At 46.2% G+C, this 17,615-nt stretch overlaps 1 protein-coding gene across 11 annotated transcripts in view; it reads right to left on the bottom strand.

Annotated features, from left to right (window-relative positions):
* ADGRB2 (adhesion G protein-coupled receptor B2) overlaps positions 1–17,615 on the bottom strand; it is a 163,779-nt gene that overhangs the window by 103,259 nt on the left and 42,905 nt on the right. For all 11 annotated transcript variants that reach the window (XM_083751606.1, XM_083751607.1, XM_083751602.1 and 8 more), the window contains exon 2: positions 14,662–15,460. In XM_083751606.1, coding sequence (XP_083607732.1) covers positions 14,662–15,445 — 784 coding nt within the window. In that variant the 5' untranslated portion in view covers positions 15,446–15,460. The remainder of the gene's footprint in view (positions 1–14,661; positions 15,461–17,615) is intronic.

Genomic DNA, 17,615 nt, shown 5'->3' with positions numbered 1-17,615 from the left:
TGTTTTATATGACAGAGAATGCAGGGTTTGGAGGATGTGGGGAAGTCCTTTAGATTTGATGAAAAAAGAACATGGAAATTTGTTATTTTTCTATTCTATTCTCTTATATCTATCCTTTATTCTTTTTTCTGTATTTCTTAAAATCAATAAAAAATATTATAAAAAAAAAACCACAGGTGGGCCTCTTTACCTTCAGGCTTTAGGTCAGGGGTACAGTCACATTCCTTCCTAGGCAAGCTTCTCAGGGATGGTAGGGGCACATACAATTTATGTATTATTTATTTCATAAAAGCTATACACAACTTGACTGGTGTGTGTTTTTTTAATAAAAGTCAAAGCATATAAATGTAAATAAATAATAATAATAATAAAGCAAGAAAAGATGATTGAAAGGCACTGTAGGCTAGCTTCCAGGCACCGTCTCACATTCCTCTCTATCCTCCATCCAGGCAAACAAGAAACATTATCAGAATTCAGAATTCCAGGCAAAAACCCTCAAGGACAGTGAGACAGAGGGCCAGCAAAAGGTGTGGCCTGGAGAGAGTTCCAAGGGCCAGGTGGAGAGGAGCAGAGGGCCACATGAAGTCTCCTCTAGTTAACTCTGGCAGGTCGCTTCTCCCTGGCTTGTGTCATGTGACGTTTTCCTTTTTATACTGCAGGTTTTTTATTTTTATCGGCATTTTAAATTGGGTTTTATTATTCTGTGTTTTTTTTATTATTTGATTGTAAATAGCTTTGAATACTTTTAGGAGAAATGCCACTAACACATTTATATATACGGAGATAAAAGCTGCCCAAGATTTTCCCTGTTCAAGAACAAGAGCTTGGGGAGATGCGGTCGGGAGGGCAGCTCAGCTCAAACCAATCTTACAGAATTTTACCCTTTCTTCCCCATTTCGAGGGTTTATTCCACAGAGCACACAGGGTCTCTGGAGGGGGTCCTGATGCCCCTCCCCACATAGGATCCCCATGTGATTACCTTGCCGCAAAGTCTAACCCTCAGGGTAAACCGAGCAGGACTCTCGGCTGTAAACTGGACCAGCTGCCTTCTTTAATGACTCCATAAACTCTCCAGTGCAGGGAAGAGAAAGCCAGGCGCTGGCAGGCTTCCTCCGGCTGCTCCCTGCTGCGGAGAGGGTTTGAAGCAGGCTGGAGGTCCGCATTGCTCTGAACAAGGTGGGGTAGGCAGTTGCAATATTTAAAGAGGGTGCGTCAGAAGGAAAATGAATGGATATTGATTGATACTTATTAGTAACTTCGTATTAATGTAACATTTTTATGTGTGACTGCGTATCTTTGCAACATTTTGTTTTAACTGTCTGCCGCTTGGAAATACATATTTTTAATACATTAAGTGGTATAGAAATTAAATAATCAATGGGCTATCATGGTACCATCTGAGAAGCAAGTCCCACTGGGTTTAGTGGTGCTTGCTACGTAAGAATGTTAAAAGAGCCTGTTGGGTGAGACCTGCTCTCCCAGGGGCCGGCCAGCTGTTCATGCAAAGCCTAGAAGGAGGACATGAGCACAAGGGCACTCTCCTCTCTGGCAGTCTCCAGCAGCTGGTATTCATAAGCATTACTGCCTCCGGCCATGAGCATAGCCATCATGCCAACCAGCCACCCATAGTCTTATCATCCACTGATAGCCTTAACTGCCCTGAATTTGTCTTCAAGCCATCCAAGTGGGTGGCCATCACTATGTTGTGTCCTGCCTCTGGAGTGCTGAAGGCAGTATGCCTCTGATTGCCAGTTCCTGGGAATCGCAAGAGGGCAGGGGCCTTTTGCACTGAGCTTCCCATGGGCATCTGCTTAGCCACTGCACCTGGTCCAGGAAAGTGAATCTCCTGACTCTGGGAGAGTGGCAGGAGAAAGCAGTGAATGGTGATGTGCCAGCTCTGACCACGAGGATGCCTCATCCACAGGTAGGTCTTGGGGCACCCCCTCGGCTCGGCACCCTGTGTGTGGGAATCGCCTGCACTGCCCTACATCCAGCACTGATCCTGCACCCTGCCCTCAATAACAGCCAGAATGCCCCCCCCCACAGTTTAATGGCCTGAAAATGAAGCCAAAAAATTGGGGGCATTATTCTCACCAAGACCCAGAACTGCAAACTCATTTACAAAGTAGCTCACTTATTTTCAAATACAGCCCCAAGGCACTCGCTGTTGCACAACAAGAAATAAATCACATTCAACGTTCCCCAGAGTCAAAGCTCTTTGGTCAAAGAGGGGATCCAACTTTCACTGCCCAGCCTTGGTCCTGCCTCTGCTAAGCAAAGGCAATGCTGCCATCTCTCTACACCAAACACTCCAGATACAAAATCTCAGTAGAGCTGAGAAGAGGGCCTTGTATTTGCTTTTTAAGTGCTCTGTTGGTGCATTTGGGTCCTCATTTGCTGTTCCCTTTTAGATAGACTGTAATAGAATGACACTGCCCTGCCTTTCTTGGGGTTTCCAGTAACAATAAATACAGGAAAGGCAATGTGATGCTCATCTGCTGCAGTAATGGGGGCCAGATTGTGTCATCTGTGATCGACAGAAGAAAAAATGGGCAGCAATGAAGTCGAAAGGAGCCAGGAATAGAGCGGAAAGGGGGTTATCGGGGAGGGTGAAAATTCTATTAGGCAGGAGAGTGAGACTCCCAAGGGAAGCAGCAAAGGATCGCCAGAGAGGGCTTATTTAAAATCGGACCAGGCAATGCCAGTGTGAAAGAATGTGCAGTGATTTAAAAAGAAACAGCAGGCTGGGCTTTTACTGCAACCTGAGACCTCTTCCCAAAACCACACAGCTTATCAGAGGTGCAGGACCCTGGAAACCTCCCCTAGCAGAGGGATGGGGACACAGAAAGAATTATATATGGTTACAATCAAGGCTTTTTTCAGCTGGAACTTACTGGAACTCAGTTCCAATACCTCTCAGGTTGGTGCCATTGCCTTTATAAGAGAACAAAGGAGGTGTTTGTGGTGAGTTCCAGCACCTCTTTTTCTAGAAAAATAGCACTGGATATAATAGGCAACAGCGTAGGGGCAGCCCCAAGACTGAGCCAAAGTCAGCCCCCAAGATGACCAACACCCCACCCACCTTACCACACCACCTGATGGGGGGGGTGCGTGAGCCACCCACCCACATTGGAACTCCCCACAAAGGTGTGTCTGGCACCTTCATTATACAGCTTTGGGGGGGGGAGATTTATATACTGCCCTTTATCCGGAGATCTCAGGGCGGTTCACAAGATAAAAATACAAGTAAATAGTTAAAATAGAAACAATGAAACAGTAATCCACAAACACTTTTAAAAGGCTGTAGAATATTAATCAGCCAAAGACCTGGTTGAAGAAGAACATTTTTTGCCTGGCCTCTAAAAATATATTTGTGCATTCCACAAATGGGGAGCCATTGCAGAAAAGGTCCTTTCTTATGTTGCCACCCTCTGAACGTCATGTGGAGGAGGCACACGAAGAAGGGCCTCAGATAATGAACACAGAGTCCAGGTCGCTTTATACGGGGAGAGGAAGTTCTGAGCAAATGCTGGAGACTCACCTCTTTACCCTGGCCCTTGACACCTGAGATTTATATTGTTGGGACAGATTTTCCATTCCGTACACACCAAATGGGCAACAGGTTTTGCAAATGTAGTCTGATTGTAGCTCATGTGCATTGAACTTAACGCAGTTTCAACCATAGGAGTTTGGCGGGCGGCTGGGCAAAAATTCACATGTTAAATGCAGGTAAGGCAGCCAGGTTTTCCTGGAGCAGAAAGGTCTTTTAAGCTCTCTGCCTTGCTTGAGGGGCATGGCCCACTCAGCCTGCCAGCTCTGGAAGGATAGGGCCACTCGTGTGGGGGCAGTTCCATAGGAATTGTTGGGGTATACATGTTTTCGTGTCTACATGGTACTCTTGGAACTGGACACCCTTGTAAGATGTGGTTGCACTGTAGCGTCCCCATTCTGCACTGACGAAATGCCATCTCTTGGGTTTTCTGCTTGTCACCTCTCCCTCTTGTCCTACCTGAAAAGTCAAGAGGCTTTTCTTTGCAGGAAAGAGAAGGAAACGTCGAGAGGGCTTCCGCACATAGCAACACCAGCAAGCTGCACCCGCAGGCTGCAGCACCAGCCCTAATTAACTCCCTTGCCCTTCAGATGTGACAAGAGGCTTTCCAAGCTCTCCCCTGCTTAGCCATCAGAAGCGGTGCCAGGTTTCCGCCTCCCTTCTTCTCCCCCCTTCTCCTTTTTATTATTATTAGGCACAAGTCAAGTATTGCTGATAACAATCTGTCAATTACACAAAGCAGGGCTATTTGCCACTCCTGATGATAGCTTCCCATCTGGTCACAGTGGGCGAGGGCTGCCACAGACGGCCCACACAGGGCCTGTGCTCATGTCCAGGAAGGAGGGAGGGGGAGGGGGCTGGATGGAGGCTGCTTCCCCTACCCTGCAGACAGTCCCGTTATTGGCCCAGCAGATGCTTCGTGTCACAGGAAAACAAATGGCCACGAATAAAAAGCAAACATGCTAATTGGCTTTAATATCACCAATAACCTCCCTGGACAGAAAAGAGGGAGCGTGGGAAGAGAGGAGCTGCCACCACAGCTCCTGCAGGAGTTCAGGCTCCCAGGGATCAGGCCCACCAATGGCATGGGCCTCCTTGCACCCACCTGGGCTTAAAGAAGCTGCACATGGAATGCAACACAAGGCACTTGATGAGTGGAGGTCATTTAAGGCACACCTTCAGCCTGAATAAAAGAAACTAAAAAAGGTAAAGGTAAAGAACAGTTAAGTCCAGTCGCAGACGACTCTGGGGTTGCGGTGCTTATCTCGCTTTACTGGCCAAGGGAGCCGGCCTTTGTCCGCAGACAGTTTTTCCGGGTCATGTAGCCAGCATGTCTAAGCCGCTTCTGGCAAAACCAGAGCAGTGCACGGAAACCCGTTTACCTTCCCACCGGAGCAGTACCTATTTATCTACATGCACCTTGGGGCATGCTTTCAAACTGTTAGGTTGGCAGGAGCTGGGACAGAGCAATGGGAGCTCACCCCATCATGGGGATTCAAACTGCCGCCAAAATCTCAGCGGGCCAAGCACATTATTTGCATGCAAAAGGTGACTGGGAGAGACCCCTGCCTGATGTTCTGGAAGGTCACTGCCAATTAATGTAGACAATACTGTGCTAGCTGGACCAATGGTCTGATTAAGGGAAAGGGGCGTAGCTCAGTGGTAGAGCATCTGCTTTGCAGGTTCAGTCTCTGGCATCTCCAAGAATGTCCACTGTCTGAAACCCTGGATAGCTGATGCCAGTCTGTATCAGTCAGCTTCCTATGTTTACCTGATGTGGTCCTGTTGGCAGGCAGCTGGGGAGGGGAGCATTTTAGCAATTTTCAGAACTTGCCATTGCTCCTCTCAGAATATCCCTCTATAGCTTCTGTGGAAGTGAAGAAAGATGGCTGCAACCTCCCCTATCTCATCCCATAGACATGAATGGCAGCCACAGACACCTGCACACAAAATGATTCTCCGCTCCCATGGTGCCTTTTCAACATACCGGCGTCCTCTCCAGACTCACCCCCCTGACAGAATGATAGTTATCTTTCTAGCCAGTTACAACTATGGCTGCCTCCGGGCCCTCACTATTCTGTGACAGGGATCCAAGAGCACACCACAACTTTAGGTTCATGCAGCTGAAGTGCGTTAAAACATTCTGTTGCCTTAGCACAAAAAAATCAACAACAACAGAAGTTCGGCAAGTGGCGAAGAAAGGCATTGAAAAATGCAGAATGGACGAATCAGTAACCCAAAGAAGGGCAATCACCGTGCAAGTACTGTAAATCAGGATGGATGCTCATTGTCATAAACAAACCAGAATGAATGCTCAATAAAGGCCGGACATGGTCTAACCACCACGTAAGCTTTGTGAAAGCAAATCAGGATGAATGCTGAACAAACAGGTCATCTGGAAGGGCGACATGTCTGGAAGGCTTTTAGCAGCGTAATTGGGAGTCCATCATTGCCTCCTTTAGGACTTGGTCCCCGGTGCAATTTATCAGCAATTCTCTCTTCCGTTCCCTCCCAAGCTATCAAAACCTGGGCATTATCCTCTCAGCACACAGGCATGCCACCACCACCATTCCCAAAACCAAACTCCACCAGCCTCTCTGTTTGGGGCCTTTCTTGCTTCCCCTGCTGCTGCTGCTTCTGCTGCACTGATCGCCTTGACACTTATTGGCTCCATAAAATGGGTCCAAATTTACTAACTTTCCCTGCACACTCTATAATCCGTGCTGAAAGCATTCATCGCTGAAAGCATTCATTCCGCTGCATGCAAGCACCATTTTAAAAAATAAAATAAAAATTCCAGCAGGGGGGGAAAACAATCCCCTACCAGCTACAGAGGAAGAAATTTATTCTTCCTTAAAACAAACCTGCTTCTTTACTGCCACCATAGTCCTAGGAAACAGGATCCATGGTCTAAAACGTCAGCATTGCAATGATGTCCTACACACACACACACACACACACACACACACACACACACACAATTATTAGCAATAGAACATAAGAAGAGCCTCCAAAGTCTGATTTAGTCTAGCATCCTGTTCTTGCAATGGCAAAGTAGGTGCCCCGATGGGAAGCCCACAAACATGAGCAAAACAGCCTCACCCTCCAACTGGTATTTAGAGGCATACTGCCTCCCACAGTGGGGACAGAGCAAAGCCAAGGAGTGGAACAAGCAGAGATAATGTACCAATGACAGGGCCACACTAACCCCAGCTTGTCCTCCAATTAGATTGCAACGGGGAGTCACGTGACCCCACACTGTTCCAGATGACACAACCCCTTCAGACCAAGCAGATGCCACCAGGCAAAGGGGTCATATAATCCATTCAGCATTTATACTCTAGGCACGTTGCAACCAAGCAACAGGAATCTGCACCAAGATCCAATGGGTAGTGGGTTGTGTGACTCCTTTACCTCGCTGCTTATGTGACCTTTATTGCTTTTTTTGATTATTTAATATGTATATAGGCCACCTCTCTGCCCCAAGGCCCCCCAAGGCTGTTAACAGATAAAATTACAACCAGCAATTAAATTACTATGGAAAAAACCCAAAACATTCACAGTGAAAACATACCAGTAAAAAACCAAAGAATTTACAGGTAACCACAAGCCTCAAGAGCAACACCCTAACCGAAAGACCAGCAAAATGGTGCAGATCTTGACTGGGGTGGAATCTGTCAATCTCAGTTCTCTCAGTTTCTATTTTTTCCTATTTTAGATCTCGTTTCCCACATTTTGACAGCAATCTGCAGATTTTGTTTTGCTTTTAATCCTCATGAAAATTCATCAGCATTTTGGTGTGCAAAATTTTCCCTAATAAACACATTTTTGCATGCCGTTTTGCCTCATGTACATATTTGCGCATGCAATTTATCCTAGTATAATGCATTTTGGTATGTTATTTTTACTAACACTTTCATATTTAGGCACACATTTACCTCACTTTTGTAAACATTGGTTGGTTGGAGAACTGCACTGCAAAATTCATAGATGTGCAAATTTCAAAGGATCACTGTGTTTTGGTTCTCACATTCTTCTGGAGGGTGCAGATTTGATAAAACTGGATTCATATGTGAACTGAATCAGATTTCTCCCCTATTTCTAGCCGTGATGGTCCAATAGAAATTCTGAAGCATAGGGAGCCTTGTCCAAACCTCCAGGGAGACAGCATTCCATTGCTTGAATACTGCTACCCTATGGAAGGCTGGTCCATTGGGGTGAATGGGGAACTGCCCCACAACCTCAGTTGGGCCCCACCTGCCTGCCTTCTAATTTACAACCAATCCAGAGAGTGGCAGTGACTGGGTGAGCTTAGTCTTACTGTTTACCTCAAAGACCACATCAGGCAAGGAGGATGAGGAGTGAACTAGAATTAGCTGGCTCCACCTGTCATTGGCTCTGACTCTGCCCATCATTCAGTCTGGCTCCACCTACTATAGCCTCCTTGCCTTCCACCATACCAGTCCAAATGGGCATCAGCCACCACAGCACAACACCAAAGGCCCAATCCCCTCTTGCCTGTTCTCGATAGAACCTGGCGACTATGTGAAGCCTGAAGTTCCGCTTCTGATTGGCTGAATAGATTCGAACCCAGAACATCAAAGTGTAACTTTGTGGCGTACCTGCCTTCCAAAGAATAGGCCACCCATCACAGACCCCAACCTACCAGCACTGTTCCTCTTTCTGTGAGCTATTGATTCCCCTCCACCTCATAAAACCAAGCTGAAGATCATACATATTTCTCTCCTCTCCCTAATCATCCTTGCATAAGGCAATTCCCTTCGGCATACCAGTTGCCATGGTGACCTGATGGTTTCCTACGATCTTCATTCTAACCTCCTCAGCAGAGTTGTCTCCAAGGCCGGTGTGGCACATGCCTGAATTGGGGGGGGGGGCATTGGCCTGTGAATTGATTCGTTTCCCAAAGAGCCAGCCAGCCAGCCAGCATGGCACGAGGGGAGGGGGTGCCTCTACAGGCCCATGTTTTAGTGCCACAGAAGGCATATTGGCCCTGCAGGGGTTTTTGGAAGATTCTCTTGCATAGTAAGAAAGGAGCTCTGCGTGCCAGCGAGCTGCACCCGGGCAGCGGAGAAATTGCATGACATCTGTGAGCCACAGTGACAAATGGGCCAGAAGAGATGCCAGCGAGATAGACACACACAGCCCGCAGAAAAGACAGCTGGAAACCATCAAAGCCCAGAACTGCGAATTAAAGATGCGAGAGGTGCCAGCTCTGGCCATGGTGTGAGTCCAGCATGCCCACAGTCCTGACTCTGACAGCAGCCAGAGCAAAGCGACTGAGCGGAGTTTTCCGTCCTCTGTCAATCATCCCCAGATTCCCCAAAAAACACTATTCTGAGCACATTCTCATGCTGTATATTTCACTCACATGCCCAGATGCGCTCATGAGTCTTGGAGGGAACTGTCTAGAGGGCACAACTGGGACCAATTTACACAACCAACAGAACTGGGGAGATTTGACAGAGGGTGGGGGAGAAGGGTAGTTAAAGATTTTCCTGTTATTGTTTCAGGGTGAACTACTTTGGGGAGCTGTCACAATTTTGCCTAATATACAAATCTTTGCAAAGCATTTTTTCCTATTATAATGCAGTTTAGTGTGTTGTTTTCACTAATACTTGCATTTACATTGCACACTTCACCGTCGTATAAGTATTTTTGTGTGCAATATTTGGCTGGAGAATTGCACTGCAAAATTCAGAGAAGTGTGAATTCTGAAGGATGGCTGTTTTTTTCTGTTCTCGCATCTTTTTGGAAAGTGCCACTTAGGCAAGTTTGTCATTAAATGAAAACCAAGTCAAATTTCTCCTCCATCCCTACTGCTGTCACATTACCCATAAATAAGTCATGCTTTGGCTTGCCATTACCTTTGAACTCATGAACCACAAGCATTAAGCCAAGGACAAGCCTTGGATACAGTTCATGGTTTGTAGGGCTTGAGACAAACCGTAAGCCTGTGTTTGGACATAATGCTAACCAAACCATGGTTTAGCTCTGGATGGTGCAGTAGAAGCAGGACCAAAGAAAGAATAAAGCTGCCACAATTTTTACTGTGGGCACCTGCATCCTTGCATGTTCACATTTGGCCATGGTTCGGCTTGGAGTTATGTCCAAACTGGGCTGAAGAGTCAATAGGTTTTCCGCAAAATGGAACCTTAAGGAATAACCATTTTATTGTGGCAAAACAAACTTCCACAAACTACATTCCACTTCATCAGATACATGATGAATCAGGTTTTCTGCAACTTTGTTAGAGCTGAAAAACTGAATGCTTAAAATAACGAAGCTCTGTATTTATATAGCACCGTAGAGTGCTGAATGAGCTTCCCATAATTATGTTAGGGATCCTTACTGCAAAGTAATCGGTACAATAGGCAAGTCGACATTATGGTCTCCATATTTCATGTTGGGAAAGGCAAGGACATCATGGTGTTTTCAGGCAGTGTTGCACCCAGGAAGGCTGCAGAATGCAGATCAGCTGTGAGATGATTTGTAGAATGAAAAAAGGACACCCACATCCACTTGGAAGCTGCCAGTGAAAGAGGTGAGGCACTCCAAGTCTGGTAGCTGTTTCCCTAGCAAAACATGAGACAATGAGACCTACAGTCTGGGGCTCCATCCAGGACTCTTTCTCCTGCCTGCCACTTTTCTTGAACCTACTCAATACAAGTCCACTTTTGCATAATTTCAAATTTCTGCAAGACTGATAGTATGGACTGGCAAATCTGTCAATTTTAGTTAATACTACTACTAAAACTAATGTTAATACTAATAATAATTTATTATTTGTACCCCACTCATCTGACTGGGTTTTCCCAGCCACCTTGGGTATCTTCCAGAATATATAAAAACATAATAAAACATTCAACGTTAACAAGATTACCTATACAGGGCTACCTTCAGATGTCTTCTAAAGGTTATATAGTCACTCATCTCCTTGACATTTGATGGGGGGGGGTGTTCCACAGGGTGAGCTCCACTACTGAGAAGGCCCTCTGCCTGATTTTCTTTACTTTTCTATATCTGTTTGTGATTATTTATTTTTTTAAAAAAAGTATTCATGAATATTCATCCATATTTTCCCCCTAATACATACCTTTTTGCAAAGAACTTTTCCTAATATTTTTCACAAATATGTGTGTTTTTATGCACACTTTACCCTAGTATATGAATCTGTGTGCATATTATTTGGAAAGAGAACTACACTGCAAAATCAAAAGACCTGTGAGTTCTGAAAGATGGCTGAGTTTCAGGCTGTGCATTGTTTAAGAAAGAGAGTACAGTGGTACCTTGGGTTACATACGCTTCAGGTTACAGTCTCCGCTAACCCAGAAATAGTGCTTCAGGTTAAGAACTTTGCTTCAGGATAAGAACAGAAATCATGCTCCGGCAGCACGGCAGCAGCAGGAGGCCCCATTAGCTAAAGTGGTGCTTCAGGTTAAGAACAGTTTCAGGTTAAGAACGGACCTCTGGAACCACTGTACTAGGCAGGTTTGCCTTTGAATCCGTGCAGAACTGAATCTTTCCCCCATCCTTAGCCGAGACACCTTCCTTGAAACTCAGCTCTTGCATGATGCCCAGCCCCAGCCTGGCTCTTTTTCAGCCACCTCTCTTCCCCACCCCCTGCCACCGCCCCACAACTGCAGTCGAGGACAAGTCCAATTCCCTCTGGCCCAGTGTCTGATGACTCTGCAAATAAAATAATGTATAAAAAAACACATTACCCCCGTGACTTTCCAGCTACACTAACGTTTTACGTCCAGGTGCCTCGGGGTTTTAATTGAATGTCAAACATAATTTGAGGAAGGTAACGGAGAGTTCAAGCTACTGCCCTTCGAAAGCAATAGCGGCTCTGGCGATTGCAAATTTATCCACATGCTTGCCGCAGCAGAAGGCTGGGAGATTACTCTCCCCACACTCCACCCCACCCCGAAGATTTCTCCTCGCTGACACTCGGCCCCAGCAGCTCAGCAGAGAAGGCAGAACTCCAAGCTGAGCTTTGGGGTTGAGCAGCTGAGATGAGCGAAGTATGTCTCCCCCACCACAGAAACATGTTATTTGTGTTCACTGCAGCCTGCCAAACAGCTTTTCAGGAGGCTGAGGAGAGCGCAAGTCACTGTAATGAATTTGGCGGCAGGTCAGGTGAGTGAGGTCAGGTCAGAGGGCAGCGGGACAACCTGCGAAGGTCACAGGACACTCCTACACAGGCCACATTCAGCCCAACTCTGTTGTAAAGATCCCCGGGTTCATGTGATGTGATGTGCTTTGAACACTCAACAGCACAACATAAAGGCCTCAAATAATAATTGGGTTCCCCCCCAAAAAAAAATCAAATCAGCTAACAACTATCAGTCAAAAACATGTTGAAAACGAAGGGAAGTGGCAAAACCACAGCCACGCAGCTGCAACAAGTCACAGCAGCCACCAGTTTATGCAATCAAAGAGTATGGATAAAAAGTAGGTGCTTATGGAATCCAGCAAGCTTCCCTGGGGATGGCACTCTGTCCCAGATACACCACCATGTAAAGGAAGGCGTGTCAAGGAAGAAGAGGAGGAGGAGCCACTTTCTTCAAGGCAAAAATGACTACCAGTTATCTCTTCATGGGATTCTTCACTCAAAGGTCCCAGGGCATGTCACAACAATTTTAAAATACACTAATTAGAAGCAGTTTAAAACAAATAATGCCCCCATCTCTCAAAACACATGTTTCAAAATGTATTTTGGTATGTTTTATGAGTCAGGGGCTGTGTTGAAGCATATAGGAAGAACAGAAAACCAGTGGGCAGCTAAGTTATGATTGTCAGTTTAGTCCGGGAGATAAGGATCATATTGGTTTGTATTAGAATCTGCAAAGATCAAATTCCCTCCCAGAAAGGAAGTGAAGTCACTTGAGAGACCCCACCTTGAGGGAGCTGGCACACTTAGGCCAGTGTGCAAGAGAGGGCTCCAGATCAGGCGGGGTGGGGAGTGGAGCTGGAGGAACAACCTTTTCCCAAGGGAATCACTTCACAGGCGGTCGTCCGCTGGACCAGAGAGAAAAGGTTTCATTCCACTTTCAGCTTGCGCTACCGTCTAACAAGCAAATGGCCTCATTCAGCCTGGTTAATAGTCTGCTCGGGCTGAATTGCAGCTCCTTTATATTCCGGCTTGGAATAACAGGCACCTGGGCCATCATAGTCATGGGTAATTTGCCACGGGAAAAGGGGTCATTTTCCCTGTAAATTGTTTTCTATGTCTCTGCCAAGGCAGAGTGACAACAGGGCCTCCTCACACACTTCTGCCTCCTCACCAGCTCAGGGAGTGGAAGGTCAGCGGGGGAGAAGCAAGAGCGGCTCAGCTGGGGCAAAAGACCCGCTTAAGAAGCAACACCTTCCAGCTCGGAAGATATGAGTGCTAGAGAGAGATGTTACTCTCCTTCTCTCATAACATGTTAATTCAGGACCATAAAACACATCTGTAACACACACAAATGAGATACTTCATTCTGACACAGGACATGGTTAACTAATGGCACCGAAGCGGAGGTGGGAAAGTTTTTCCAGTCTGAGGGCCACACACCATTGTGAGAAACTTTCTGGGGGAGGGGGCACATGCTAGTGGTGGGTGGGGCCAGAGGTACCTACAGTCCCAGCCTCCAATACTCACGGAGCTGTCAAGAAAACACCCTTCAGCTCCTTCAGAAGAGGGATTCAAGCCATATTTGCTTCTTGGGCACAGGAGCTCACTGCTTCCCCTTATCCCATTCACACAACACAGAAATATAGGATCTTTGCACAAGTAACAGGTCAAATGTTTAGCTCTTCCATAGGTATGTGCAGTGGCGTAGCGTGGGGGGTGCAGGGGGGGCCGGCCGCACCGGGTGCAACATCTGGGGGTTAGGGTTAGGGGGCGCAAATCCACGGGTTAGGGGGCGCAAATCCATGGGTTAGGGGGCACAAATTACTTGCCTTGCTGACAACCCACGCTACGCCACTGGGTATGTGCACAGGGTTTGCTGGGTGTGCCCTGGCACACCCTGTTCTAAAAACTGTGGATTGTGGCAAGGAGAAGAGGGTAAGGACCAGGGAAGAGGTGACTAGTGAGAGAGGAAGGCAAAAGGCAGCAGGGTTGAGGGAAGCAGCCAGAGAGATGCGGGCAGAATAAAAAGGCTGGAATGGATCTGGAGTGGATCTGCAGCTTCTGCCCGTGTCCATTTCTGGAAGAGGTGGTGGGGTGATTGGCTCCAGTGGCAACAGCAATAAGGGAAGAGGAGGGGCTGCTGCTTCTGTAGCCAATCACCCCACCATCACTTCCAGAGATGGACACAGGCAGAAGTTGCAGATCCATTCCAGTGTTTTTCCTCTGCCTATGGCTGTCTCATGGCTGTCTCCATGTGAGGGCCACTCATCACCTTTTGTGGAGAGAGATGGGTGGGGATGTGGAGCTGCTTTCCTGGTGCACAAGCAAGGAGGAGAAGGAGGAGATACCACCCTGGCCCTGGCCCTCCTGATCTGTCCTGCCTCTGGTCAGCTTGGCACTGGTCTTTTTCTCTGGAGGGAAAATATCTTGTTTTGGCTTTTTGACCTCTTGTGTTGTGGTTGTTTTGTTAGCCTTTTGCCTTTTTACCTTTACCATTTTTTTATCTTCTCATTTCTTGAAATAAATTTTAAAAAATATTCCCTGGATGTGCAGCCCAACAAAATGTGCTGTGCATGTCTGTCAGCCCTTCCGTAGTCTCCATACTTCAGTGTCCACACTTCCTTTTACACAATGCATCACATGACATGGTATAATAAAAAAAAAGTCTTGAATGGTTGACTGGTCAAATATTGTTATATTTTGCTCAAGTATTTTTTAAGAAAATGTTTTTAAAGAAATAGCATTATCACCTAACCCTTTGCAAGGGGTAAATTCTTTTGCAAAATATGTCCCAATCCCATTTCAGCTCATCCCTGACACCAGTCATTACTAGAACCAGTGAGTAATTCAAAATTATTTGAAGCACTCTGAACATACAAAGGGCAGAGACTTCCACAAGTGACCCTTTCTGTGACGTTTACCACAGGACCCATTTCCACAATGCCTGAACCCTGTACCATGCATCCACACTCACCGTATTTAATCTCCGGAGAGTATACATCATTCGCATTCCCAGAATGCAATTCGGTCACGCAGCAATCACTGCTGCTGCTGCTGCTGCTTGTCGAGGGTGGTGTCAGAGCATTGGAGAGCGTCTGGTTGGATTGGGGAGGAGCCGGGAGGGTCTGGGGGGTCTGGCAGGTGCAGCCGGTTTGTGAGAGGCCACAGGATTGGCTGGTGCCCAGGCGAAGGCACTCTTCGAGCCAGCGGCACAAGATGCTGCAGGTGAACTGGCTGGAGTTGTTGTTGTTGATCAGGAGGACTTCCACAAAGCGGAATTCCACAGCCTCGGGGGGCAGGAGCCGGGTGGCCGCTTCGGGCTCCTCCGCCAGGCACAGCTGCACAAAGTTCTTGTCGAAGTGGAAAAAGGTGAAGGGGCCCCCTCCCTGGCACAGCTCCAACCTGATCTCCCCTCCGTCTTCCTCCTCTTCCTCCCGGGTTGAGGCTGTCACTTCTGGCTGGCTGCAGGTGTCGTTGGAGAGGTAATGGTCCAGTGGCAGCACCATGGGCGAGTAGTGGGTGCAGACCTGCTCCTCCCGGTTGAACCTGAGGTACAAGGAGTACTTGGTGGGGTCGGGGTTCTCCAGGGTCCACGAGCAGCCAGTGGAAACGGTGGGGAAGAGGTCCTTCAGTGAGAAGGAGCCGTAGAGAACCCCGGAGGCCAAGGCGGAGCAGGCGCTGGGAGCTGGGTCAAAGCCCCGGGACAGCCACAGGAGACACGATATCACAGACAGTAAGAGTGGTCCAGCAGGGTTCATCCTATGACATTTGCCCTTTAAAAAAAAAAAAAGAAGAGTTTAACTGGGGGAAGAGTCTTAACTTTGGAATCTATTTTCAAAGTTGCAAGTCTAGGGTTGTTCAAATCTGACAATTTTGGTTTCTTCTGCTTAGCAATTTTTCAGTTCAGGTTCTCCATATTTTCATACCAGTTTGCAGATTGTCTGTATATTTCTCCTAATATACATGCCCTTCTATGTAGTTTGGTCATTCATATATATATATATATATATATATATATATATATATATATATATGCTTTCGTAGATTTCGTATATATATATATATATATATATATATATATATATATATATATATACCATATGCAGGTTTTGGTGTCCTCGGTATATATATATATATATATACCATATATACACACACACACACACACACACACACACACACATTTTTGCAAATGAAATTTCACTTATATCATGCATTTGTGGTATGTCATTTTCACATGCATCTTAATGCACACTTGCATATGCAATTTCATACACATTAAGTGGCTGGAGAACCACATTGCAAAATTCAAAAAAAGCATGAATTTTGAAGGATTGCTATGTTTCAGAGAATTTGAATTAGAGAGGGTTGCCCATAAATCCGCAGTGAATGGAATTATCTCCCATCCCAAGGCCTGCAACCCAGCCCTGAAACACAGGAAGCTGAAGGTGCAAAAGGGGGCTAGAGGTGAAAAATAATGGTCAGGGGTGGGCTGTACTTTCTGCTAACCCTGGAGCCACAGCAACGAGCAGGCTGTCCTTAGAGGAAAAAAATCCCAACTCTGAGGAAAGGCTGTGGCTTTGGGGCAAGCTGGAGCCTCGCTGTCTGAAATGTAACAATGGACAGAATTGTCAATTTTGGTTCTTCCTGGCTTGCCATTTTACCAAGCTTAGGTTCAGGTTGCCCAATATGTACATCTGTATGCAATTTTCATTTTTAAAATTCTGCATAAAAATGTGGGCATGCTTTGCATGCATTCCTTCCCGCATACATATTTTTGTACACAACTTTTGCACAATACTTATAATTATTATTGATTGATTCCTAGGCCACTTAATGCCCAGACGGTTTCTAAGCAGTTTAACAAGACATAAATACTGATTGCACAACGTTGTTAAAATACAGAAGAATTGAAAACACAGCATATTTAAAACAATAGAATATACCCATTAAGATATTACTATGAAACTGATCATTATTAAAATGTGTGATAAAACAGCCCCATTAAAGCAACACATAGGGGCTCTGTGGCTATTAGCACTTTTTCTGTTTGTTTGAGGGGTGTGCATTTTGAAGGGCAGTGGTGTTTTGCTTTGTGTTTTGGCTTGGGAAGTGCAAATGAGGCATAATTGCATTAAATGTGAACGAAATGAATTCTCTCCATCCCTCCAGGAATGCAAGGAGCAGGGAGAAAGACCAGAATGTGCCAGCAAGAGCAGGGTCTCTCCCCCCCCCCCCCGCCATATTCAAATATCCAACTCTGTCTCCCTCCTAGATGACTCTGTGTAAAGTCTTGCTGGGCCTAAAATAACAGCATCTTTAGTTCATCATTATTATTGATGAAAAAAACCTCTAAGCATGTGCAAAGTGCATTTTGCTCACAGCTGAGCAACAGAAACCAAACGTCTGCCTCCTTCAGCCCCCATCCCCCAAACACACACACAAATGTATATGGGAACCACATTTCTCACTCACCCCCCCCCATGTATTTTTACACTGCAAAACAGTAAATGCACCCCACCCTCTGAGATAGCTGCCTGTTGTTTCTCTGTACAAGCCTCTTGTCTCTGCTTGCCTCTTTCTGGTCAGGAAATATGTAAAGGACAGTGACTTTTGCAGAGACAGCAAGGAATTTCTCCCTGGGTGCTTTGAATTGGGGTGCCTGCCTATGACTAATTGTTGAGCTATCATAGGGTTGCCATATTTCAAAAAGTGAAAATTCCAGACACAAAAGTTGTTGAGCTGCTTAAGGGGGCTGAATATCGGTTATGTCCAGAAAATCCCAGACATATGGCATCCCTAATATTATCACATAATGATACGTTATGTGGTACTGCCCTTCTGAGGACTGTGCCACTTCAGAAAGCAAGTGAGAGACAGCATGACTGCATACTCTCCAAGGAAGGGGTGAGGGGCACTCAGAAAACT

This window comes from Podarcis gaigeae (genome assembly GCF_964106915.1).
Source record: "Podarcis gaigeae genome assembly, chromosome: 8".
Classification (NCBI taxonomy): Eukaryota; Metazoa; Chordata; class Lepidosauria; order Squamata; family Lacertidae; genus Podarcis; species Podarcis gaigeae.
The sequence above is the reverse complement of the archived record's forward strand: the minus strand, read 5'-3'. Positions and strand labels throughout refer to the sequence as shown.